The 25772-nt window shown below is 41.9% G+C and overlaps 4 protein-coding genes across 27 annotated transcripts in view; 3 read left to right on the top strand and 1 right to left on the bottom strand.

Annotated features, from left to right (window-relative positions):
* Positions 1 to 228: 228 nt before the first annotated feature.
* Positions 229 to 4992, bottom strand: LOC135502144 (etoposide-induced protein 2.4 homolog). The gene is made up of 9 exons (XM_064794762.1): positions 4877 to 4992; positions 4372 to 4618; positions 3774 to 3901; positions 3383 to 3507; positions 2767 to 2883; positions 2456 to 2567; positions 2049 to 2160; positions 1767 to 1841; positions 229 to 1151 (listed from the first exon to the last, which is right to left on the bottom strand). Exons 2-9 carry the CDS (start codon positions 4578 to 4580, stop codon positions 995 to 997), a joined length of 1035 nt encoding a protein of 344 aa, XP_064650832.1. The 5' UTR covers positions 4581 to 4618; positions 4877 to 4992; the 3' UTR covers positions 229 to 994.
* A 1396-nt stretch (positions 4993 to 6388) lies between these two features.
* Positions 6389 to 8237, top strand: LOC135502237 (small ribosomal subunit protein eS25-like). The gene is made up of 3 exons (XM_064794896.1): positions 6389 to 6520; positions 7696 to 7879; positions 8110 to 8237. Exons 1-3 carry the CDS (start codon positions 6389 to 6391, stop codon positions 8178 to 8180), a joined length of 387 nt encoding a protein of 128 aa, XP_064650966.1. The 3' UTR covers positions 8181 to 8237.
* A 1433-nt stretch (positions 8238 to 9670) lies between these two features.
* Positions 9671 to 16733, top strand: LOC135502135 (uncharacterized). 2 transcript variants are annotated; one of them, XM_064794729.1, is made up of 8 exons: positions 9671 to 9800; positions 10023 to 10409; positions 10966 to 11069; positions 11774 to 12044; positions 12342 to 12445; positions 12897 to 13152; positions 13468 to 13671; positions 14434 to 16733. In XM_064794729.1, the coding sequence occupies exons 2-8, from the start codon at positions 10169 to 10171 to the stop codon at positions 14502 to 14504; spliced, it is 1251 nt and encodes a 416-aa protein (XP_064650799.1). In that variant the 5' UTR covers positions 9671 to 9800; positions 10023 to 10168; the 3' UTR covers positions 14505 to 16733. The 2 variants fall into 2 exon arrangements, with proteins under 2 accessions (XP_064650799.1, XP_064650798.1); XM_064794728.1 differs by having other exon boundaries at positions 9671 to 9812.
* Positions 16734 to 21217: 4484 nt separating this feature from the next.
* Positions 21218 to 25772, top strand: part of LOC135502141 (butyrophilin subfamily 1 member A1-like) — a 58370-nt gene continuing 53815 nt past the window's right edge. For all 23 annotated transcript variants that reach the window (XM_064794750.1, XM_064794749.1, XM_064794747.1 and 20 more), the window contains exons 1-4: positions 21218 to 21382; positions 22621 to 22950; positions 23693 to 23835; positions 24224 to 24428. In XM_064794750.1, coding sequence (XP_064650820.1) covers positions 21319 to 21382; positions 22621 to 22950; positions 23693 to 23835; positions 24224 to 24428 — 742 coding nt within the window. In that variant the 5' untranslated portion in view covers positions 21218 to 21318. The remainder of the gene's footprint in view (positions 21383 to 22620; positions 22951 to 23692; positions 23836 to 24223; positions 24429 to 25772) is intronic.

Below are 25772 nucleotides of genomic sequence, written 5' to 3'. Positions count from 1 at the left end.
GGAGACTCGGAGCAATTCCTGTATCGTAGCACAAGGCTGGTGGGAGTTTCCATGATGTGCCACTGGCCAGGTTCGTGTGGGTTCACAATTGGCCACCAGGGGACCATGAATGCTCACTGCTTTGTGCCAATAATGGAGTCATTTTTGTCACAGCACATGCTCACAACACAGTTACTTCACAATGACATTTCATTGATCATAAAAACAACAAAACAATATTCCATTTGAAATAATTTATTAACAATTTTAAAATAATCACGGTTTGATTTGTACATGTAAAGCATTTAGCAATGACAACATTTTGTTTTCAAACACTTCCATTACTAATAGTTTATAAGTTACATCAAAATTAATCCAACGCCTCGAAAACTTCAGTTTTCCAAGTAAGCACATGTAAAGTCAGAACTTGTCTATAACTGGTCAGTAGATCTTCTGGTCCAACATATAATGTAGAATACACGTACCAGTACATGCAATTTATACACCATTTAACACCTTCAAATAGAACAAGGACAAGTCCCAAGGATGCTAAGAAAAGTCAGAACAGCTATTTTTCAGAATGGTCTTGAATCTATTCCATGCTGTCCTTGCTTATTATGAATACTAATTTCACAGTGGAAACCCCTAGATAAAGAATATATACAGCTGAGCAGTCACTACAAAGCACCATCACATAGCAAAATAAACCATAGTTGCAGCGAATAATAAATTTTTGAAAATTCTACCAATTTGAATTTTTCACAGAAGGACAGTTACATGCATTGATGCACGTCAACATATTTGAACTATTTCATTGACATTCAATCCTGTCTTTTAAGAGAAAGTAGACAGTGCAGTGCTTTTCATTACTGAAGTCGCACCATTGAAGTCAAATCTACCAGCAAACCATCATGATTTCAAGGATGCCACGGTGTCGTTTAGCAGGTCGAAAAATCACCCAACCGTCCCAAGAAGCCTACGTTCAAAGTTCAAATTGTCCTAAAATTCTTTCGGTTCACCTGGTCTTGTTGGGGTCTTTCAAGATACCGTGTTTTGCCGGGGACCCGGCGGGCGTCCCACGTACACTGGGTGGATTACCTCTATTAGCTCGATGGAAAATGGCGTTGCTAATCGATATCACAAACGAGAAGAGTCGGAGCGGGAATTCACAACTGAAAAGAATGATGACAAAGTATGAGAGATAGTGAGAACTTAAAGCCAAGTTTCCTGGTTTACACATTTTTTTCTTCAGGAATCATTCAGACCTTCCTGCATACCATCATACAATACACCCGGATGACTCAATCAAAAACTATTTCAAGTCCACACAACTGTGAAAATATATTTCTTAAAAGTCTCAAACAACAACATTTATATCTGTGCAAAAAAACATGATAAAACGGCGGTTGGTCTAATGCGTTTTTAAAGATCAACAGCCAAGAAAAACACTGTAAGAGGAAAGGAAGAAGAAAAAGGGGGAAGAGGAGGAAGAGAGAAGAGGGTGAAGAAGAGAGAAGAGGGTGAAGAAGAGAGAAGAGGGTGAAGAAGAGAGGAGAGGGTGAAGAAGAGAGAAGAGGGTGAAGAAGAGAGAAGAGGGTGAAGAAGAGAGAAGAGGGTGAAGAAGAGAGAAGAGGGTGAAGAAGAGAGAAGAGGGTGAAGAAGAGGAAGAGGGTGAAGAAGAGAGAAGAGGGTGAAGAAGAGAGAAGAGGGTGAAAAAGAGAGGAGAGGGTGAAGAAGAGAGAAGAGGGTGAAGAAGAGAGAAGAGGGTGAAGAAGAAGGTGGCTTACTATGATTGCTGTATTGGTGCAGCTTCGTTCCCACTGATGATGAAGAGCGGAAACAGGATCGAAAACACACAACCACTGGAAAAGAATAATCAAAATGTGAAATCAATTTGAGATCACACTAGGAAGCGAGTTATAATCTGATAACCCTCCCCCCATGTAGCACATGATTTCCTTCTGATAACTTCAATGTGATAAGCAAAGAAGACAAATCGGTTGATTAGGCATTGGAGTATTACCATTATAGTAAAGATAGCCCGCTATCTTTACCAAAAATGTTTTTACCTGATGATCAAAGATGATGGCAAAGCAGTGAGCACGGCAAGTGGAAGACCGAATCCTACGAAGTATGGCCAATTGGTCTCGATGTATGAGACTCGTTTGTGAACCTCCCAACCTGAAAATCATAACAGAATTTAGAGGACTCGGGGCAGGACGCTTGGTATAGGGATTTGTTTTGGACCCATCTTCCATTTGGACGCTCTCTGTAATGTCCAAAGGAGAGCATCGATCTTGAAATCATACCTGTACGCCTCATAATTTTCATTCCATTTGTACTCAAAGGTACAGGTATACTGTGAGTAGAGTATACACATGTAGATCAAGCTGACCACATACCCATGTTGAACCATTTGTACTCAAAGGCATACAGTGAGTAGAGTAGACACATGTAGATCAAGCTGACCACCTACCCATGTTGAACCATTTGTACTCAAAGGCGTACAGTGAGTAGAGTAGACACATGTGGATCAAGCTGACCAACTCCCCCACTCCATGGATTGGCAGGTAACGGGCTAACATTCCCTGGAAATCAAAAATTGAAACGATAGTGAGCAGCTCATCCGAGTTCTGCAGAAAGATTTCAGGATAGATCAGGTTAAAGCGTGTCGTTGAATGACACCACTATTGCACTTGATATCATACTATAAAACTCTCATTTTAACTACGGCAAGAATGTCATATCAGAAAAAGCTACTTCTACCTCAGAAATCGCCTTTCTTACCTGAATTAAGAAGAAAATTTGAAGCACTATACTGAAGAGAACATCGGCTATCATTTTACTGAGACTTGGAAGTTGAGGCCGACCACGAGACTTTCTATATGCTGCCTCAGCAATGTCCTGAAATGTGAAACAAAGACATTTTAGTGTTCTCCACAGCAGTTAAACAAAGGGCCACAACAGCACAAACCTCTCTCTTCACCAGGGGCTGTTTCATTACATCATTTTTCAAAACTTCCAAACATTTGTGGTGATCTGGTAGCTCTTGGTGTGTTGGCCTTAGGCCAAATGGCGCCACTGGTCGGAGGCTGCCGGGTGACGGGACCATGATGAGACACCATAGGAGTGGGGAGGGTGAAGACGGCATGGTTTTAGATGAGATGTGAGGATTCTGTGTCGAAGGAATAAAGGAGTTTTATAGACATGAAGGTATGTTAGCGTGAGTTAATGCCGAGCAAGGAGAAGTACCCCCGACGAAACTTCACACATTCTATATAACAAGAGTGACTTTCAATTTAACCTCTGTGATCAGTACACCTCAAAACCGACAGGCTCAAACATGCCATGAGTAATCCCTTTAACAGAGACATGATACACTGATCTTTTCCACAAAACTTACTCGAAACCACAAACTGTTGACTATTTTACTGAGTATAAACAGAGGTAGAACCCACAATGTGCTGAATGTCCAACTCAGCATTGGACCCAGCCTGGCCCAGACAAGGTTCTGGCTCGAGGAGCTGTCTGGAAAGAAATAAGAACTATTAAGAACTGAAAGCACATGGGATTGTCTCTTAACGGCCAGTTCTACCATAAGGACATCCTCTCTTTTATCAAAGACACAGGTTTTGAACACCCCTCAATTATTGACACCACTGATCACTCTTAAGAACATCCGAAATGGCGAGGTTTTACTGTAGCAGAATCAGACCACCAAGAATAAACCTTTCCATTACTCTGCACTGGCTTGATTCAGAGTTATTTATTTATTAATACTAAATAATACTTACTAAATAATAATTCTGTCATGTAGTGAATCAGGGGCATCAAGAGGCTGTTAAAGATGAGCATACTGGCCCAGAACACTCCTCCATTCCATGCACAGCACAGTACAATTCTTTGCAACACTTTTGGTTCCCTGAAAAATACAATCAAGATACCGATGAGTTTATCGTAAGGATGTTTATGCACTATACGTATTCTTTGGAGAATAGATGAAATATCTATAAGCTTGCCTTATATTTTTGAATAATTCCACAAGTATGGCCAGTCAAATCAACCACTGCATCTAACTTCATGGCACAGCACCAAGCAGTAAGTACTCAATGCTCCAGAGAACTTCGTCCAGTGGTGGAAGGGAGTTCATACAAAACGCAAGACAATATAGTTTCTGTAAAGTAACACCAACAACTTGCAATTGCTTTGATCTTTACTTGAAAGACTTCAATATATTCCTAATATGAAGGGGAGACTAAGGGCAGGAGGGAATCCAATCTGTTTTCTGTAAGCAACTACATACACCTGTAGCGGCAACTTCCTGCAACTTAATCTGGGCCACCTGGCTCCTGCCTGTAGTGTCCCTTTAATAAGAGGGTGCTAAAGACCTACTCTTTTTTAGTAGAAGTCTTCGTCTCCATTCCTTTCATCTTCTCTGCTCGTCTTTTGGCAAGTGTGCTTCTTGGCTCAGATGTCTGCTGAACTTCCTCAACTTCCTCCCTGCCCTCATGGTCCAGTTTGTAAACCCGCAAAGACCCAAGAATAGCATCTTGTAATCCCTTGGCAATTCCCAAAGTTATGAGTTTGATGGTATCTGCCATTTTAAAACGTCTTTTTTATTCATACATTGCTTCTTGACCTGAAATTTTTAAACAATAATTAGGTATTTTGGCAGCACAATAGTTTTGCCCGGCCTGGACCTGGACGTCCTGGTACAATCACTGATCTATCTTGCTGGCCTTGGCTTTGTCCATCAATGACAATGAATGATCAGACCTAGTCACAATCACATCAATCAAATCAAGAGAAAAAATGCAAGGCAAACATCATCGACCACGACCTCGATAGAATACCGGAACACTGAAAGCAGGTAGATTATAAAGACTGTACAACATACGCAAGAAAATGATCTTGATGAAGCGGGAAGGTGTCCTATTCTTTTGCAATTTTGGGCTAAAAATTATTTATTTTCGTTCGCTTTTCATTGACTTTTGTTTTTGAATCCATGATGAATTTTACATTCTTATGAAAATGACCAGATTAAACTAAATTGGAATATTATTGAATATTTTGAAAACAGTTGACCATCCTTGGTGCATAATAACTAAAGTATTGCATGTTATTTCATTTATTGCTATTTGTTTTAGAGAAACGTGAGATAGAGATGGTTTTGTGATTTATTTTTACTGGCATTAGCGGTATTTGGGGGTTTCAGAAATGAATGCATGGAGCAGCCTCGTTTTCGCCCTCTAAAAATTCAGCATGGTGGGTGAAGTCGAAAATCGTGTGTTTGCATTCTATAAAGTCATTTTACTCTGACAAAACAATCTTATATTTGAAAATAACCCTCATTATTGGAGCATTTAAAACATTATCTTTCAGAATACATGTTATGAAAGTAGATTTATTAACTGATGAGACAGAAAATTAGCTGCTAAAAGTTCTGTGCCAAATTGAGCAATGGCTTCTCCCGTGTATTGATGTACACATTCATGTATACAGAAACCTATGTACATTTTACATCCATGCATACATACATGGTCATGGACATGACATAAGCCTGATGTTTATTCGGTTTGTATGAGTCGAATCACGAGCCGACGAGGGGCATTCACAATCGTATCAATCATGTGGGTTGCCTACCTCCCCCATACACCGTACACTGCAATACGACAATCAAGATGTACAGACCGGGGGAGCTGGCAGTACGTACCCATAAGTCTTTGCGGTAGTCTCGCGCGTACCGGATATAACCTATCAAGCTTTTCTCCTTCAGAGAAATACTGCGTTGCGCTCAAGTGCCTTATAAGGCTGTGAACAAAATTAACGTTCGACCAGTGAGAAAGCCACATTACCCTGCATACGAGGTTGGACGCGTGATCACTAAATGACAAGTAAAAATAGAATCAGACCACATGTTTCTATATGTCAGAATGCTGCCGTTTGCGCTGTAGTACACGTGTGTTGTCCAAATTTTCGATTTCAAGCGAGTTTAAGGCCAACCTCGTGTCCACCAGACTAATGCATAATTGGCAGTTGAGCGCAACGCAGTATTTCTCTGAAGGAGAAAAGCTTGATAGGTTATATCCGGTACGCGCGAGACTACCGCAAAGACTTATGGGTACGTACTGCCAGCTCCCCCGGTCTGTACATCTTGATTGTCGTATCGGAGGAGAGTGAACAAATGATGATGGAGAATATATAGGCCTATAGTGGCTATACCCCTACCCGACTACCTCCAGGCTCCATGTCCAGACCGTCCATCATGATATTGGGTCAAATGTCATGATCAGGATGTGGACCCCTGTGGTGATTTCAGATCTAGGTCCATGTTGCGGCATGAAATATGATGCCGTAATGATGGTGGCGTCTGAGCACTTGTGTTGTGGAAATGGTGGATTGAGCAGATATGTTTGAAATATATCAATATGTCTTCTTCTCTTTTCAGGCTCCTAAGAAGGATCCAAAGGCCGGTGCAAAAGGAGGCAAGACCTCTCAAAAACCTAAACCCACGTCCGGTGGTGGAAAGGCTAAGAAGAAGGTATGGATATGATACCTGAAAACAAAAGAAAATAAGAAAGTCCTTCATCTTTGAAGGTGTGATTCGGAAGTGGTCGTCCTTTCGTCAGTTGTCGATTACTGTGATTGCTAAATTAGGGAACAAGAGCCCGTTACTTGAAAGCTTGGCTATTGTTTTACAGACAAAAAGTTAATAGTTGGTTACATAGGGCCTACATTCACTTCTGTTGAGTTGTGCGAAAATATAGGTAGCAAAAGGTTAACTCTTTACATACGCTAGACCCGCGTGCGTCATAGCGTCAAAGTCCTGAATACACAGCGTCATTATTCTGATATAGTTTCCCGGGAGCGCGTCACTGACGCGGCCGTATTTCAGGTAGTGTTTACATAAGTGATATTATCTCCGTTGCTGTTCATAGTACAGGACTAAAATTTTGGGGAGTAACTAAGAATTAAATTCCGCATAAACTCATGTAATTTATTTTGAATTCTAACGAAAAGTAACCGAGAACAAGGCCTGCAAACTTGGAGAGAAAAAAATTTCTACAAATCGCCGTAAACACAAAATGTTTATAATAAAAATCTAAGTCCCAGTCACTATCATCACTTCCTACCGAAACATTGATATCTGAATCTGCAAAACCTTCAAATTCTGATCCGGAGCTCGAATCAAATAAATCTATCATAAATAAACCCAGCTGGTCCCGAACAATGCGGCACGTCAATCAAAAAAAAGATTAAAGAAACGTTTAAAAATGGCCGACGAGGTCAACTTCCTGGGGAATCCCGCCAATACATCGTTATTATTCATGCCTCATGAATACTAAATTAGAACGGAGTGACCTGAATAGAAAATAGAAGCTTATCTCTTATTGGCCATTCAAATAGGGTCACCATGGAGCCAGCCAATAAGAAATTACGATACATTAAAGTTGGAGTAGCTTGTAGTCGGCTTGCCGGAGTTTCGCACTGTTTGAATGGAGCCGAGTAATGGCGGCTCCTGGGAGAACAGCGTAAGTTCTTTGCGCCGACCAGCGGCGGCTAGCGTATGTAAAGAGTTAATCTGGTATAGACATTTTGTGGCTTTTCTGATGACAAGTCAACTGTGTCGCAAGGTTTCACTCTGCTCTCATCATGCAGGATGTTGTCACAAACAAGTCTAGTTCAGTCTGACCTTCTAAATCATTTACTTTGCAGAAGTGGTCCAAGGGAAAAGTCAGGGACAAATTGAACAACTTGGTGCTCTTCGACAAGGCTACCTATGACAAGCTATACAAGGAGGTGCCCAGTTACAAACTCATCACACCCTCTGTTGTGTCTGAGAGATTAAAAGTGCGGGGATCTTTGGCTAAGATGGCATTGGCGGAACTCCAGGCAAAAGGTAAGGAGGTTGAAATCTCAGAAGTTGAGTTGGCAAGAGTGTTCCGGACATCGGTTCCTTGTTGTGCACAAAATGGGGCTTTTGAGTATTGAAGGGGGCATAGAGATTCTTCTGGATTTCCTCATTTGTTGATCCAAATTCAGCAAACAATCTATGTATTCCTTTGCTCATTTAGTACTGATCTTCATATGCTTATATTGTGTTTGTAAGGAATCTGCTTCCATTTTCAGGCCTTATCCGATTGGTGGACAAGCACAGGAGCCAGATCATCTACACAAGAACAGTTAAAGCTGATGCATAGACTATTCCCCTGTACAGAGTATGAATTAATGTACTAATAAAAAAACAACAATATGAATATTGGTGTAACTTAAGTTTTGTAATGCTACTGGTGTGGACCGACACGTTGCTTATTGGATCTTTAGAAGCAGTTTTGACTTGCTGTACATTGCAAACCACTGCTGTCTTGTAACTCTTGAAGCAAGTCTGTACATTGCAAAACATCACAGTCTTCTTATTCGGACTGACTGCCAGTGGTGACCAGGTCGGGTAGTTCTTCAATCTTGAGTGATTACCATGGATACAGATGGGTCTACTCTATCCCTATTGCTACTTGTTCAAATGTAAATGTCCGATGTTTTTTGTGAAGGGGTAGCTCTGACGATTATTTGAGGAAAATACCAGTTTCTTCATGATTAGGCCCCGCATGCTATTTATAGCTCAACAGGATAGTGTCGAGCCTGACTTGATGGCAGTCGCATCGGCTCTCGCATCGTGTGGGAAAGACGGCAATGTAGCCAGGTTCTGGTCAACTCAAACGACAATCTTTCCTCCCACGCTCCCCTGCCGTTGACCAGCAGTACTACATGAAACGTAAGACGTACCCATGGGAGCAATGCCGCAAGAAACTGACGGCTATATAAACAACTTGATAGGTAATGGTATAGTTAAGATAAACCGCATGATTAAACCAGGTTCATACTTGCTTTGACTTGATGAATGGCTGGTCAGCGGGAGCTGGTTCAGGGGTTCCAGCTGTAAATCGTCCCCCGCCGGGCGATATAATAAATTTTACGCAAATGCCTAGTTCCAATTTCTTAGCTAAGATGGCGGTACCTGACAGTTACGAAGACTTGTAAAGATATGACACATATGGATTTACCGTGGCTCTATGTTGTTTATCTGCTATGGAGAACCATGTTCTTCAGAATCGAAATGACTTTTGCCAATGAGACAGTAGACCGGCTTGCTTTCAAAGTCCATTTTTAGGCTACTTTTACCGAATAACAACTTGTAATTTTGATGACTATCGAAAGCGTTAATAATCAACTTCACAAAAATTCTCTTCCGCGGCTATGTTTTTTGTTGTTGACGTTTTGAGAGGTGTTCAGAAAATTCGTGATATTTCTTTAACTTTTAAAATTATCGATTATTTGTTGACATATTCATAATCTTTGTATCACCCTTCACATAACAAACTTAATCTTTTATTTAAAAAATGTTTTTAAAATATCTTAATTTGCCTTTGAAGTTGGTCTGTTTTTTCTTATTTAGAATTCTGAGAATTACAGACTTTTATTTCTTCAAAATCAAGGTACTAAAATTTAATTTTTTTCAAACATTTCTTTCTGAGCATATGCGGAAACCGTTTTTGGTCTAATATCACTTTAGATTTCATGAAAATCTTAATCAATAAAAAAGTGAGAGCCAAAAAACGAGGTCTGTAAAGTCTTTGGTCTGTAGAATGGACCCTGCCCTATTCACGGGCTCAGCCACGGTCGATGTGGAATCAGTCCTCACGGGTTTATCATGAAAATTAACGATTTTGCATGTTTTGTTTTGATGAATTTCTCCTCTTAATATATCGTTTTGTATACTAAATCATGGAAGAATTTCAAAATTGAAAGCTCCAGAAGAAAGAGTAGAATACATTGTTAGCGTTCCGTGTTTGATACTGTTCCTTTGTATAGGAATAATACCTCTTTTAGGCTAGAGAAAATGAGGTCAAGAAATGAGATTTTGACTTTTTTTCTCATGTTCCTTTGATTTGACATGTCTGATGTCAGTAAGCCTAAGGGGTTGAATGATGGTCAAATATCTATTTATGGTTATTGAGGTAATGTCTTGACCCCTTGTTTTTCAGATTTGAGAACTCAAAAGGCAAAAAGCTTTTGAAATCTTTGGATGGCTTGAAGGAGAATAAAAAAATTGGCAGTCTTCATTGGAAAACTATTTCAGAACCTACTCCCTTACTGCTGGATCCTTGAAAGGTTGTGGTCCTCATAAACCATGTTGTCTTTCCAATGGTCAGTGTTGTTAAACCTGCACCACAGAGCCTTTAAGACAATGGCTCTCAAGTCTGTGTTTTTGGCTGTGATACTCGCCCTTTCTGTCGGGACAACTTTTGTCGAGAGTTCCACGACCACGTCCACGGCGTCTCCTGCTGCTGGTTTCACAACAGAAATCTTACCAACTAATTCTACAATAGCCTTCATTTCCACAAGAACACAAAGCCCAAATGATGTAAAAGGTAAGAAGAAAATAATCATCGTCATAAACGAATAGTTCTTTGGAGAGCAAAAGGCGTCCAAGAGGCTGCACCAGCCAAACCTGTCTTGTCCATCCAATTTCAAATTATTGCACGTCTTATTCTGTGCCTGCCTTTCCTGGTCCACAGTCATTCACCAGGTTCCAATTTGTTTACTTTGGCTCCTTTTGTGGTGACCCAATGCAGAACTCCAGGGGCAGTCTGCTTTGCTCCATCCTTAGGACATGACCATGACCAGGTCCATCTTCAGAAAGAATCTTCACTAAATAAGAGATGTTTGCTCCCTATGACTGAGGTGACATTCCAAGGTGGAAGTACCAGGATTTTCAAATCTTTTCAGAGTTGACATGTAATCAGACTACTCTTTGAAAGCTTACATGTCACATTTACTTGGGATTGTATTAACCAGTCGTCATTTTGGGGATTATGTATGGGGCGGTTATTTCATTCCTCAAACAAGGGCATTCAAGACAAAGCAATGACAAAGCAACCACACTTTTGGGAGGTGAAGATTTATTAGTTTTAAAAATCCTTCCAGGTGCTTACTTCCCACCTACAGATCTCCAAGCAAATATAACTTCCAATAGGACGGTATTTGTGACATGGAAGCGGCCACCTAAAGACAAGTCTCCACCTAAACCAGTAAGTGTTGAATACTTGACTTGCCAAACTCAGAAATGCAGCGCCACTCGCGGACAAAGATAGAACAACTCGACATTTTTTTCACCGGTTTTCGCTGCACATGCGTACCAGCCGTCATCTTTAGTTGATTTCCGCTTTTCGTGGTCATGTTTATAAATCTTCTTGGTACGTCTGTTTCTTAACACGTAATAGTTATCAGATTGCTAAATTATCTTAAATCATGAGCCTTAAAGAACTTTTTGAACTCTCAAAAACTTACACAAAACAATTTCAGATTGCCGCCATTATTAGTTTCCGGATGGCTGGTACGCATGCGCAGCGAAAACCGGTGAAAAAAATGTCGAGTTGTTCTATCTTTGTCCGCGAATGGCGCTGCATTTCTGAGTTTGGCAAGTCAAGTATTGCTCCTGTTTGAGTCGAATTTGTGATGTTCCACAATGGTTGTATACCTGTGGTGTAGTTGCTAATTGAATATCCTGGGGCCACAATGAGTCACAAAACTTTTTAGGGGGTATATACATGTAAGGGTCGTTTTTACAGGACCAAACCCAACCAGACCAGATCAAATCACTTGTTATCAGCAGTTTTTATTGTCTATATGATTATGGCGCAAGGGCCTTGAAAAGGTACAGGCCTCGTCATTTATGAAGCAGTTTAGCTGGAACAGCAGCTTTCTGGTGAGACATTTGTGTTTCTCTTTTCAGCTATTTCAGATCTGGTTAGCCTATAGGAATGCCAAAAACATCAAAGTCTCCAACTTCACAAAAATAGACTCGACCACGTCTAACTTTGGAAAGTACATCCCTAAGAAACTTCTGCATGATATCTTAAATGATGATAGGCTCGAACAACGTGTGGTATACCTTGTGTTTAAAGTGCGGACAGTAAGCAGTGATGCTGAGGATAAGACTGTGGGGAAATTCTCCAAGACGGTCGATCTTCTGTTGAAGAAACCAAAGCCAAAAGTGAACGCTGGTGGGTATCAAAGTTTGAATTGATCAAAATTGTTTATTGTTACTTATTAAATATAGCCAGCCTTTTACAGGCCTATGCGACATACAACAGTTACGATAGGATGTACGGCAGGATCGGGTGTATAGTATTTGTGAGTGTTTCCGTGAGTCCATTTTTCCCTACAATAGGTCAGGCATCGTTGTAAATCCTCTTCTTAGTTATATCATATTTCTACAGAAGAGGTACCAAGTCGCTTTGAAGTGTTTCATTCTCCAGAATATTCACCTAATTTGTCAACCTCTCATGCCTGTACTTCAGAGCCCTACCTGGCCCCGATGAACCTATCTGCAAAGATCTCTCCGAATGGAACAGTCCGCGTGACATGGAAGTCTCCTCCAAATGGTCAGCCACCAGAAAAACCAGTAAGTTAGGATAAGACATGTAGTCTGTATTGCTTTCTTATCCCTGTAGGTTGTGGGATCTTATCCCTGTAGGTTGTGGGATCTTAGAATTGGAGCCTGCTATCAGCCAATCCTAGAATCAACCGAAACTTTACTGGAAAACTGCTGTTGATGATGTTAGTTTCCTTGGTTTGTTTGTTTGTGTTCCTCTGCTATAAACTCTGAGGGTCACCCAGGAAATATCTGCACCAAGCTCAGATCAAAGGGTAGCTTTATTTCCTATGTTTCGATCCACATGTCTGGTCAAGTTTCAGGCCCACTGGCTCTGTCCATGGGCAATGCACCCCTTGCCTTGTGGAAGAGTTGCATTACTGTCAAAGCATGGAGGTGTGACTGGTTTCTCGTGCCTCACCATATGGGCAGCCACACTCCGACCTCGGTGGAGTTTAAATCATAACATGTACTGTTTCAGTTGTATGACATCCAGATAGCCTATGGCACCCACCCTAGTGTGGCGCCCTCGCCATTTAAAGACCTAGAGAGAGGAACCACAACATATATCGAGAGCGACATTGGAAAGTTGCTGCGGCGGTTCGTGGAGGATGATGAGGACAAGCTTGTCTCGTATCTGCTGTTCCGTGTCCGAGCTATTAAGGTCGTAGCGAAGAAAGTGATCAACGGAAAATTTTCTGTTTTTCTCAAAGTTAAAATACGAGCATCGCAGCCTAGTAAGTGAAAGTCAAAATTTGTTGCTGATTGTGATGCCGTGTCCGCAGGCCTGGGACTGGTCTTTGGTCAGTCTAGGGACTGATATGCTGTCCATGATACACAGGTGTCCTGGTCACGGAGGTCAATTTGATTGGAAATGACAAATTTGGTACCAAAATCAGTGTCCTTAATGAAGGAGGTGTCTTGCTTTTTGAGATCTCTTCTACAGGAGGTTGCATGGTCACCTGCTTTGTGAGCTCTTGCCAGTGTCCAGTTGAGTTTACCTTGGAGTCAAATATAAACCCAATTTCATTTACTTTGTCGATTCTTTCCAGGAAATTTTACGCAACCCAAAAATACCAAGACGTGGATATATGTTGTGGCGCCACTAGGGGGTGTGATTGTAGCATTGATCATTATCCTCGGCGTGTACTGTCACAAGCAGTACAGGATACGAAAGTCCTACATGTCTTATATTAGGACGCAATATGATACGGAGTCTGAAGCTTTGTCGGTTAGCAATGAAAACTTTGGTTTAGGTGAGTGTAGCAGTTTTTGAATTGGGTTACAAAATCAGGTAGGCCAATGTTTTATACGTGTTCATGCTATTTTAGTGAAGTGCTTAAAGGGAACTGAAACCGCCAAGCCAGTTCGTATGACCTCGTTTTCATTTCCCGCGTATCGGGTGATCAGAACGAGGCATGAATGAAACATGGCGCCTAGCTGTCAATCATTGAGTGACGTCAATACTATGGAATTTACTACGAAAACTCATGAATGAAAGATCGCATGACTCACGTGATTCTCACATGATTCTCAATAATAACAAATTGAACTGCGCATGCTCGGGCACTGGGAGCGGAGCTACAAATCTGAACTCGAATAGGAAGTTGGAAGTTTGACTTTCTCGGGCGGTGAAAGTCGAAAAGTTGAATAAATCGCTCGGCGGTTCCAGTTCCCTTTAACAATAACATGTTGATTTTTTAGATCAAGTTTCGAGAAGTCACGATCGAGCTGGAAGAGATTTCTGTATGAGACCCAAACATACCTGCCCAAGTTGCATCTAAACTGAAAGCATGTTTCCTCTGAAGTGGCAAGCGGAAAACTGCACAGTTTTGAAAGACGTTTTAGTAATTTTGATGGAAGTTATAGGCTAGCTATTGTGACTGTCCACAAAGTCCTGTTAAAGTGGCAAAAGCCAGACGGTGAACTGAGGTGTAGTGGAGTCTCATATTTTGGGAGCCTTATTATAGTTCCCACATGAATCCCCCCCACATCATTTTCCACCTCTATCATTTCAGATTCGGACAACCAGCCTCAGATACGTTTCTCAGACGGAGAGGGCGATGATGAATCGTTGATTGTGGCATGAGGCGTGTGAATTAAACACCTTGTTTTTACAGAATCTTGAAATAATGGGAAAATGTGTCGACACCTGCAAAAGATTCAGGCATAGCAGCTCACTAGTTTGCAATAAAAGGAATTGACCGATGGCGTCAGATTTTTGGTTGCTGAGCAGTAGACTCTTGAAAATGTGCTCAAAAACAACACCTTTCATTCAGAATCTAAGGATATCAGCTGACCTATTTGCATTGAAATGAATCTGCTTGCTGTCTCAGACTTTGAACATTTGGACTTGGGTCATTATGACCAGTAAGGCTTAGACACCTGATTCAGTGCGCTTGAAGGCTTACTGTACTTTATCCATGTCCCTTTGCATTCATGTGCAACTTTCTCTGGTAAAAGTTCCTCCTGGTAGGCACTTCGGGTCAAATACAAATACTGAGTCATGGAGGTGTACACTGCCATCCCTGTTTTTGGCAGATGTTGTCAAGGATCACAGGTCTTGGTCAAATTGATGTTCTTCGACCTGCTGGTCATTTTTTTGCATACTCATTGAATAAATGATCCCAAAGGTGATGAAGAGGGTTTATAAAGTAAATATTACTATTTATTGTGTCGTGCACTTTTTGGTGCTCAATACTTCTCAAATTTCACTTGGGGGAAATAATAATTCTAATGTGTATTATACTACATGTAGCTATGAATATCTTGTTGTAATTTGGTAATGTGTGTTAAGAACTCCAAGTTTACTGGCTTAAGCAAAAACTATACTAGCCTCTCCTTGGCTCAGGTGCACAAAAGATTTACCAATGCTCATGTAAATGCTAATGCCATGTTTCCTTTGTCTCTCATGCCATTTGCCAAATCTATTGCTTGACTTGGCCAACAAGCAATGGAAAAATCACAGAGTTCATCACGTTCGGTATTTTTTTTTACGTTGATCTGGCCTAAGGAACTCGACTGACCTCGTGTCACTTAACTGTGGTAGTGTGATCGCTAAGAGTAATGTTACACAACCCTGGGCAGCTGGTGGCATAGTTGGCATAGTTGACAAAGTTTAGTTAACACTGTAAATCAGTGTTACTCTTAGGCATTGGTTATGTCTACCCTGAGGATAACCTGGTGTTTTGCAACACCACTCTCTTTCGGTAAGTGTGACATTCCCGATCGCTAAGAGTAATGTTACACAACCCTGGGCAGCTGGTGGCATAGTTGACCAAGTTTAGTTAACACTGTAAATCAGTGTTACTCTTAGGCATTGGTTATGTCTACCCTGAGGATAACCTGGTGTTTTGCAACACCACTCTCTTTCGGTAAGTGTGACATTCCCGAATTGAACTAAGTACCTGTGGCTAGAACGATATGAAAAATGCTTGACAGTGTTGCAGGCTCGGGGGTAAAATTGTGCCTGGTAAGTAGATTGGAGCTGCACTGCCCTTCATCACTGTAGTCAAAGTGAGCATTTTGAACTACCTAGGGCTTCCGAGCAGATTTCAGTTTGCATCTGGCTATGATATGATAGGTCTTGACTTGCGTGTGAGAATTGGTGTAGAATTGGTCCTTTTAAAAGGTCTTGGGGCGAGAGTGATCTTGGGTGGTTTTTGGTGTGGCAGGATGATGCCCGCAGTCAGAAACGACATAACAGCCTTCTTAGGGTTTTGAAATCAGCCGATGCAGCCATGTTATGTTTGGACGCATCCGTCTGTTGTAGATGTTTCGTGTATATTTTATAGGTCGATGTATTGTGTGTTTTTAATGTAGATCGTACAACATTTTAATTAAGACAAAAAAATATTCAAGGTGGTGCAGTTATATTGTTCGTAAAGGATGTCAAATCATGACCAATTCTGGTGTTAACTGTGTGTCCATTTTGTCATAATAGGAATGTAGACCTGTAGCTAAATTTTTGGTCATGGGGGGGGGGAGGCTACTGAACTCGTTATATCACATCTTACTCCAGCGCATCCCTACTGCACAGCTTGACTTGAGACCTCAATTCTGCACATTTGGGGGAAAATACCACTGTCGCACCAGTTTCTCCACATATCAAATCAAATATGCACTACAGCCTAGCTTAGTGGAGTCTCGTCAATTATGATTGTGCCCCATAGGAGTGTAACTCTTAGAGCAATAGTTCATATTAATTGTGTTGTACGGATGGTTTTGTTGTTAGCCTATTGTTATTGAATAAAAGCCTCTGTAAATAGCGATGCATGTATGTATGGTGGTTATGCAATAAAATGACTGGAATTGTAAATAAAAAGGTATACATCTTTTGTTTTGGAGCCTCTAAGCTTAAAGCTGGTTAGTCTAAGCTCAATTAAGTGCGGGGAAACAGAATGGGTATTGTCTCAATTGACTATGTCCTTACCTATCCTCGGGGGTGATCCTGCCAGTAAGTGGTAGAAGTACAGTAGAACGCCTCTATTAAGGACACCCTCGGGACTGACAAATGCTCTCCTTGATAGAGAGGTGTCCTGATTAGAGAGGTCAAATTGATGGAATGTACCAATCTGGGACCAAAACTAGTGTCCTTAATAGAGAGGTTGTCCCTTATAGAGAGGTGCCACTGTAATTGTATTTGTCAAATTGACCGACAAATGTCAGCTAGCACTTACATACTCTCCGCAGACGGTCACAGCTACTGACTTGGTCTAAGTTTCTGGAAGACATTCACAGCCTTGTCTCTCCCACAACAGTCATCATCTGGGCCTACTCTCTTGGACTGATCCAACATCTCACTGTGCTCTAGACGACATGTGTACAGACATGCACAACCACTGACTTGGTCTAAGTTTTTGGAAGACATTCACAGCCTTGTCTCTCCCACAACAGTCATCATATGGGCCTACTCTCTTGGACTGACCCAACATCTCACTGTGCTCTAGACGACATGTGTACAGACATGCACAACCACTGACTTGGTCTACGTTTCTGGAAGACATTCACACACAGCCTTGTCTCTTCCACAACAGTCATCATCTTGGCCTACTGTCTTGGACTGATCCAACATCTCACTGTGCTCTAGACGACATATGTACAGACATGCACAACCACTGACTTGGTCTACGTTTCTGGAAGACATTCACAGCCTTGTCTCTTCCACAACAGTCATCATCTTGGCCTACTGTCATGGACTGATCCAACATCTCACTGTGCTCTAGACGACATGTGTACAGACATGCACAACCACTGACTTGGTCTACGTTTCTGGAAGACATTCACAGCCTTGTCTCTTCCACGACAGTCATCATCTTGGCCTACTGTCATGGACTGATCCAACATCTCACTGTGCTCTAGACGACATGTGTACAGACATGCACAACCACTGACTTGGTCTACGTTTCTGGAAGACATTCACAGCCTTGTCTCTTCCAAAACAGTCATCATCTGGGCCTACTCTCTTGGACTGACCCAACATCTCACTGTGCTCTAGACGACATGTGTACAGACATGCACACCAGGGCCTACTGATCATCTCACCATGCTTGTGAAGATGGGTACATTTGGCCGTCTCTTCTACAACACCGCAGGCACAATGAACGATAATCTTTTCTATCTTTTGATTTCTGCTCTTATTGACACGAGCTTGCAATTAATATCTCGATCATTTATCAGCGAGCGATTTACAAAAACTGTTTAAATTCACAGCAAGCAATTATTTGATTTGGGAAGGCATATGTGTCTTGTATGTCTCCCACAACCAATCACATGTCACAACCACAACCATTTTGAAGGGAAAATATGACCCAAATCTCTTCAAGCAGTGAGACACCACTTCGGGGGAACGAGTGTGATGGTCCCAGACAGTTGTGGTCAGTACATATTTCAAAAAAGTTAAAAATTTCCCATGGTTTACATTTTGGACATTTTGATATTTTCCTGTAATGATACCTCTTCTATGGTGTGATGTTTAGAAGTATATCAGAGAAGATGTAATAGTAGATATATCAAAGACATTTCTCATGTACATGTATCTAGATTTGAAAAGTTACATTGTCTTAATAAATTAAATGATTCTTTTGATGTGATATTCCTGATATTTGTGCTTTAAACCTGGCCTGGTTGTGACCGTCTCATCTCTCTCACCATGTTGACAACTTGGCAGAGCAGCAAAGACTGATTTGGCCTGGCTGTGACCGTCTCATCTCTGTAACCTTGTCAACACGGTCGAGCAGCCAGGACTGATGTGGCCCGGCTGTGACTGTCTCATATCTCTCATCGTGTTGTCAACACGGTGGAGAAGCCAGGACTGATTCGGCCTGGCTGTGACCGTCACATATCTCTCACCATGTTGACGACAACTTGGCAGAGCAGCCAACAAGACTGATGTGGCCTGGCTGTGACCGTCTCATCTCTCTCACCTTGTCAACACGGTCGAGCAGCCAGGACTGATTCGGCCTAGCTGTGACCCTCTCATCTCTCTCACCATGTTGAACTTGGCAGAGCAGCAAAGACAGATTTGGCCTTGCTGTGACCGTCTCATCTCACTCACCTTTTCAACACGGTCGAGCAGCCAGGACTGATTCGGCCTGACTGTGACCCTCTCGATCATCTCTCTCACCATGTTGACAACACGGTGGAGCAGCAAAGACTGATGTAGACTGGCTGTGACCGTTTCATCTCTCTCACCATGTTGAACTTGGCAGAGCAGCAAAGACAGATTTGGCCTGGCTGTGACCGTCTCATCTCACTCACCTTTTCAACACGGTCGAGCAGCCAGGACTGATTCGGCCTGACTGTGACCCTCTCATCTCTCTCACCATGTTGACAACTTGGCAGAGCAGCCAAGACTGGTGTGGCCTGGCTGTGGCTGTCTCATCTCTCTCATCATGTTGTCAACACAGTGGAGCAGCCAGGACTGATTCGGCCGGGCTGTGACTGTCTCATCTCTCTCATCATGTTGCCAACACGGTGGAGCGGCAAAGACTGATGTAGACTGGCTGTGACCATCTCATCTCTCTCACCATAATTATTGTCAACTTGGCAGAGCAGCCAAGACTGATTTGGCCTGGCTGTGACTGTCTCATCTCTCTCATCATGTTGTCAGCACGGTGGAGCAGCCAGGACTGTCAGACAGTTGTGTGAGCTCACTTTGTTGTCATTGGATGCCACGAGATTTTTTAGTTCCCCTACCGTCAACATGCCGCCGGAGACGGGTGCCACGAGTTTTACCGTCATCGGTTGCGCATCCGATATGCCACGAGTTCCCTTACCATCAGCGTCGCCGGAGACGGGTGCCACGAGTTTTACCGTCATCAGATGCGCATCCGATATGCCACGAGATATTATCCTCATTGGATGCCACGAGACTTTGATTTTGGTAAAGGTTTCGGGGATACGACCAATGCATGCGAGCACCATCGGCGGAACCCCAAACCGTCCTCTCGATCGTATCCGTAGGCCACGCCATGCACTAGACTGTCAGCGCTCACGGACTCCATAAAATTCTTGCAGAGATGATGGTTCATAGTATACCTAGACCATTGATAGACCATTTCTCAGGGAGTTTCTTTAGAGAAGATGGTATAGGATTAGGATAAGATGGTATAGGATTAGGATAATCCTTTACAGAAGATTGCGGTCCAAAGGAAGAATAGACTAGCCCAGGGACAGTCTATAGAGGTTCTTCTCGTGACGTCACGACGTGACGTTTTGACAGCCACCTGCCAATGCATTTCCTTTACGTCGTGACCACGTGTGACGGCCAATTGATACGGCAGTTTAAAACAACTGGCAACGTCATCGTGTGACGTCAGTGAAGAACCCCGGCTATAGGCAACCGTGTACTAATTGCTCGCTATAGGTGATTGCGACCCTAAACCAACTGACAACTCTACTTCCTCGTACTCAAGCTTTAAGAAACCCTTTTCAAAACACCAGGAAAACCCAAGTCCGCAGTTGTTCGCCATTTGAACTGCGCACGTGCGTTTGTTTACAATTTCATTTCCGCGAAATCTCAATGATCACATGACCTGCTAACGCGGATCGGCTATAACATTGACCGTTCATCATCACGTACATTCGGGAAAAACTCTCTAATGAGACCTCAGGTCTCATTAGGGAGGGTTTTTTGTATTCATGCACGGCCAACTCGTAACCGTAGTTCCTAAATAATCATTGATTTCTTGGTCCTCACAGTATTCCAGTGTTGATTTAGCAGTTGTTTTGGCAAAGACATTTTTTTAGAGTTTCTGAAACCTAGAGCACTACGTAATAGGGAGCTAACAAGAAACTACGCCTTTTACTGTTGTTGCCGACGTATGTGTACACTAAACTTGGAATGTGCGTCGGCCCCGTGTTGTGCAAAATTCAACATTTCTCAAAAGTTCAATGGTTGACCCTCAATTTTAAAATAAATTTTGTGTAGCGTAAGCAACTGTCTTTCATGGGAGAATGGTCACTGTAAGAATTATTTAGGAAGAAATGTATAATATTTGGGGTTTTCCGTGATTGTCCGGCCCAATTGGCAATATTGCCATTTGGGATGGTGAACACTCAGAACAGAGCTAAGAGTAAATGCGACGCTTATGATTTATTTAAAGAAATAAAATTCCCGACTTAACATCCTGCAGAATCAGGGGAATCGGTCGTTTCCAATGATATGCGACACAAATGGGTTGTTTTCATGCAATCACATTGGAAACCCATTTTAAAATAGATGTTACGTCCTGTTAATGGGGCACGTCATCATCGCGTACATTCGGGAAAAACTCCCTAACGAGACCTCATGTACATAAACTCTTTGGTGTACATGTATAATGGCGGCAAGCTATGGCGAACTGAGAAGTGGTAGGGAAGTGAATTTTATCGTTGAATTTTGTGTCCTTAGGATATAAAGCATGGATATTCGGAGGATTACATCGATGGAACTTTCGGAACTTTCCGTCTGCCTCATTTTAATTGGTAGGTTCAGGCCACTAAATCATAAGTCAGTATTGTTTTCCGCCGCGCCATCCATTCCATGATGGCGACGGATTGACCATGAAAATCAAAATGGTATTGTGAAAGCAGGGTCATACTAAACAGCGTCCACCAGTGTCCACCAGGTTTAAAAGTGTATATATTTAAAGACATCAAAATAAAATATAATGGTCATAAACGAAATAAGCAGGATATTTTCCACAAAACTGGGGAAGTGTATCTTGCACAGCTTATTCTGTACATAAATCATTAATGTATGAGAAAGACTTTCACTTTCCACAGTTTTTAGGAGCTTGAAAACATTTTTAACCATATACACCCTATTATTTCGCGTTGGACGCTACTAGACGCAAAATAGGATGACCCGCCTATAGGCCTACTTCACATGAGCCGAGGCTCACAAAAAATGTTTTTTTAAAGGTTTCTTGGCATAGTGGCATAGGGTAACCGGAAAAACGCCGACCGACCGACCGACCTACCGACCTGCCAACCTACCGTCATATGCAGTATCCCTTTCGCTTTTCTATAGCACATGTATCTGTGTAGTGCCCAGCGCAATTCACGTGATGGATTCGGACATGTCTGACAGCAGCATCTTCAGTCAATTAAACCGGGAAAACGAGCCCACGCGGTAAGGAACTGATAACGATACTCTAAAGATTTAAAAGATATGCTTTGTCTACATGGTCAGTGGATATAAAAACATGATTTGGGCCTAATCTATGCACTGTAGTTTTTCTACTCGAGTGTCTCGACCGATGTAAACGTTGGTCCCAATCAAGTGCATGGATCTATAGTATTATGATGGTAGGTCAGTCGGTCAGTCGGTCGGTCGGCGTTTTTCCGGTTACCGTGGCATAGTGGCATAGTTATAAAAAGAACATAGAAAACTGTTGAACTAACCGAAACCCCCCCCCCTGCATTGTCAATGTTGACTATGATGGTATAATACTTTAATAGTAATATGAGGAAGGCTCAGGCCTTGCTAGGGAGCTCTTCGTTAATAGGGCTGCAGTGCAGTGAGGGAGAAGACTCGGGTGGTGGTGGTGGGGGTGAGGGTGGGCGGGGGGGGGGGGTATATAGTTAGGATGATGCCATCATGGCAGTTGACCGAAGAAGCAGTTGGCTAGCACTCAATGTCAATGATGGCGAGTAGTTGGTGGTTGGGAGAGGGGGGGATATAGTTATAGTATAATAGTAAATCTTCATTTTCTTTCCAGTATTCTTGACTGCAGCTTTCTCCCAGGATATCACAGTACCACAAGAACCCGTTGAAGTAAAGCAAGGAAGTAGTACCAGTCTGTGGTGTAAACTCAAATTTGATTCGGAAAAAGTAGTTCCAGTGACCTGGCAGTCTCCGCCAAACTTCAAAACGAGAACATCCAATTGTCGTACTTACTTACCAGAGAAATATCAAGTGTCATGTTCAGATTCTATGAATCCCTTTGGATTTTATAATATGACAATAAAAGATGTCCAATGGGCAGATAGAGGGGAATACCGATGTATGTATACCCGCCATAAAGCCGTTGTGGATTTACAGGTTTTGGGTAAGTTGTAACTGCGAGTGCGAACGACACAACAATACGATATTGGCAATGGCCACGCTACTTTCTGAAAGCTTCCTTAAAGGGAACTGGAACCGCCAAGCGATTTATTCAACTTTTCGACTTTCACCGCCCGAGAAAGTCAAACTTCCAACTTCCTATTCGAGTTCAGATTTGCAGCTCCGCCCCCAGTGCCCGAGCATGCGCAGTTCAGTTTGTTATTATTGAGAATCATGTGAGAATCACGTGAGTCATGCGATCTTTCATTCATGAGTTTTCGTAGTAAATTCCATAGTAGTGACGTCACTCAATGATTGACAGCTAGGCGCCATGTTTCATTCATGCCTCGTTCTGATCGCCCGCTACGCGGGAAATGAAAACGAGGTCATACGAACTGGCTTGGCGGTTCCAGTTCCCTTTAACTAATTCGAGGGGCATAAGAAATTTGAAAAGATTTGATTGTGGCTCATGCCGACCATCATATGTATATTGGCATCTATGCAGTGCGTGTGTGCAACACATACAGGAAAGGTGACTTCTTAACGTATCAAAGTGGTAAAAACTAGTCCACATGTAAGTTAAAGACGTAGTACAATTAATTCCCTGGTTACAATTATCGTTACCCTTTGAAGAATACTGGCAATTGGTTGGCCACCTTTATATGCACGCTTTACATGTACCACTGTTGGTGTAAACCACTGCTTTCAGTTTCTGTGTCGGCTGATTCCCTTTTGTCCGTTTTCAGTTCCGGTAACAAGCATGAACCTGATCCACGACTCGAACAGCACGGCTGACCCCCCGTTTTTGAGCAAGGGCACTAACGCAGTGCTAACCTGTAAAACAGCGTGCGCAAATCCCGCACCCAAGATTTCATGGTTTGAAAATGACGTAAGTAGAGCGATATCGGAGGATGATGTCTTCGGCAGGTCTACACTGATTGAACAGATTCACTGATCTTTGACTTGAGTAGAGCTGAAAGAGCAAGTCAGCGACAGGTTTATATTATGACTGAACGAATGAAACTTGTACATTGTACATTCTGTAAAAACTGAACAGAAGTCCGTTCAATGAACCTGGTAAGGTTGGCTTTTCAACTTCTAAACTGACGCATTGCTGAAGGACTCGGATGTACATTAGAGAAAATGCCATGAAAATGCCCTTGCTGCTGACAGTCAATTTGCTGCTCCCTCAGTGGAGTGTTCCTCCCCAGCTGACAGTTGACATGATATAGATGAAATCGACACTTTGGCTTATAATTACCACTTCTCTTTTCCAGCAACCCTTCAAGGGTGGTGCGACAGTAAACAATACTGATTCGGGTTGCACAGGAGACAAGGAAGGACAGAAACGGACTATAAGCACGATTACAGTACAAGGCAAATACATGGATAAGGGGAAAAAAATTTCTAACATTTCTTGTACAGCAGAAAACGTTATAGGGGAGCCAAAGATTTCCAAGACGATACTTATCAGTTATGATGGTAAGCATCTTTAAAAATTATCATATGACGCTATCAAAAGTTCTGTTTATTTTTGTGATCTCTCTCAATGTTTATTTCAGTTCAGTGGTACGCTAAACATGGTTAATGTCTGAAAATGGAAAGAACTTTGTTGAGAAGTAATTTACTAACTTGATCGTTTCTATTCGTTGTTTCAGAAGCTGGAAATTTGACTCACTGTTTTGTTAATAGGTTCCCTATCATCATTCTTTTGTTCAACATAATTAGTGGTGCCAGACTCCACCCAAAATTTAGTCAAGATTATTTAGCCAAAAAAGCATCTGATTCCCCCAATGAATATTTAGACATTTTTAGCGAGAACAATTTTGAAAGATTTCAGATCATTTTTCTATGCTTCTTTTACTTTTTCTTGTGCTTTTAGTATTTTTTTCATGAGCTTTTTGTATTTTTTTAGCAATGATTGAATGAATGTACCGGTAGACAGAATCAATGTACTGTTTTATTATGAGTTTATGATCAAGCCTATCTCACCAGACCTCTTTACTTTCAGCGATACAAGTTGTAACGACATAACGTCTTGATGAAATTGAAAATATCTTTCTATCAGTTCTGCCAGTACAAACAATCTTTAAAATGTGCCACTTTCATTTTCAAAAATTTGAAAATACAAAATGTGTTTTCTTATTTTCACAGTTGATATTGATTATAACACGGCGAATTCAGTATAGTATATTGATTCACATTTTGATTTTTTTTTTTGTGCAATCTGTTTCATCATGATACATGTCATATATATACGCAGCTGGATCGATTGTCTGTATTTGAATAAATGGAAGTCAGCTTGTAGTTCGCCAGTAGTGGTACACACTGTAGCGTAGTGCATTTTGTGGTGAGCCGCGTTTCAATTGAAAAGAGATGCTTTGATGTTGATAACTAGGGGGATGGAATGCCATTAGGATGGTTGTTTTTCGTTTTTGCATCAGCGATCATTAAAAAAAGCTTTGAATTGAGGATATTGCACTTGGTGCTTCGGAGGGACTGGTGGTATGCAAATAGGCATTCTCATTCCAACTCCCTTGGTTTTGTACGATGACGTACTTCATCACGGCTTCCACAAGACCCTGGATATGGTCAAGGGTCCCACCTGATTCTTTATGGGTGCCTCAATATAGATTTGAAAGCAATTGCCAATTATGAAAGGTCCTTTCTTCCGTGAAAAACCTGTTTCGGGCATTTGCAGACCGGGAGGGGCGAGGGGAGAGCATTCCAAAGAGGTAACAATGTTTTTTTTAAACCTGTAAATGTGATTGCAGCATAAGGAACATCAATAATATCGTAAAGCCAGCACATACAGTACAACTACAT

The sequence above is a fragment of the Lineus longissimus genome, chromosome 18, assembly GCF_910592395.1.
Source record: "Lineus longissimus chromosome 18, tnLinLong1.2, whole genome shotgun sequence".
NCBI lineage: Eukaryota > Metazoa > Nemertea > Pilidiophora > Heteronemertea > Lineidae > Lineus > Lineus longissimus.
Note: the sequence above shows the minus strand (reverse complement) of the source record. Positions and strands in the feature narration are given on the sequence as shown.

Coding starts and splice junctions, on each gene's coding strand:
- LOC135502237 (XM_064794896.1), top strand. CDS start 6,389: ATGTTTGAAATATATCAATATGTCTTCTTCTCTTTTCAGGCTCCTAAG. Junction 6,521..7,695: donor GTGGAAAGGCTAAGAAGAAG/GTATGGATATGA, acceptor TTTACTTTGCAG/AAGTGGTCCAAGGGAAAAGT. Junction 7,880..8,109: donor GGCGGAACTCCAGGCAAAAG/GTAAGGAGGTTG, acceptor TTCCATTTTCAG/GCCTTATCCGATTGGTGGAC.
- LOC135502144 (XM_064794762.1), bottom strand. CDS start 4,580: ATGGCAGATACCATCAAACTCATAACTTTGGGAATTGCCAAGGGATTA. Junction 2,884..3,382: donor TCAACAGTTTGTGGTTTCGA/GTAAGTTTTGTG, acceptor TTCACATTTCAG/GACATTGCTGAGGCAGCATA. Junction 2,568..2,766: donor AAATTTTCTTCTTAATTCAG/GTAAGAAAGGCG, acceptor TTTGATTTCCAG/GGAATGTTAGCCCGTTACCT.
- LOC135502135 (XM_064794729.1), top strand. CDS start 10,169: ATGTTGTCTTTCCAATGGTCAGTGTTGTTAAACCTGCACCACAGAGCC. Junction 12,045..12,341: donor AAAGCCAAAAGTGAACGCTG/GTGGGTATCAAA, acceptor CCTGTACTTCAG/AGCCCTACCTGGCCCCGATG. Junction 12,446..12,896: donor GTCAGCCACCAGAAAAACCA/GTAAGTTAGGAT, acceptor GTACTGTTTCAG/TTGTATGACATCCAGATAGC.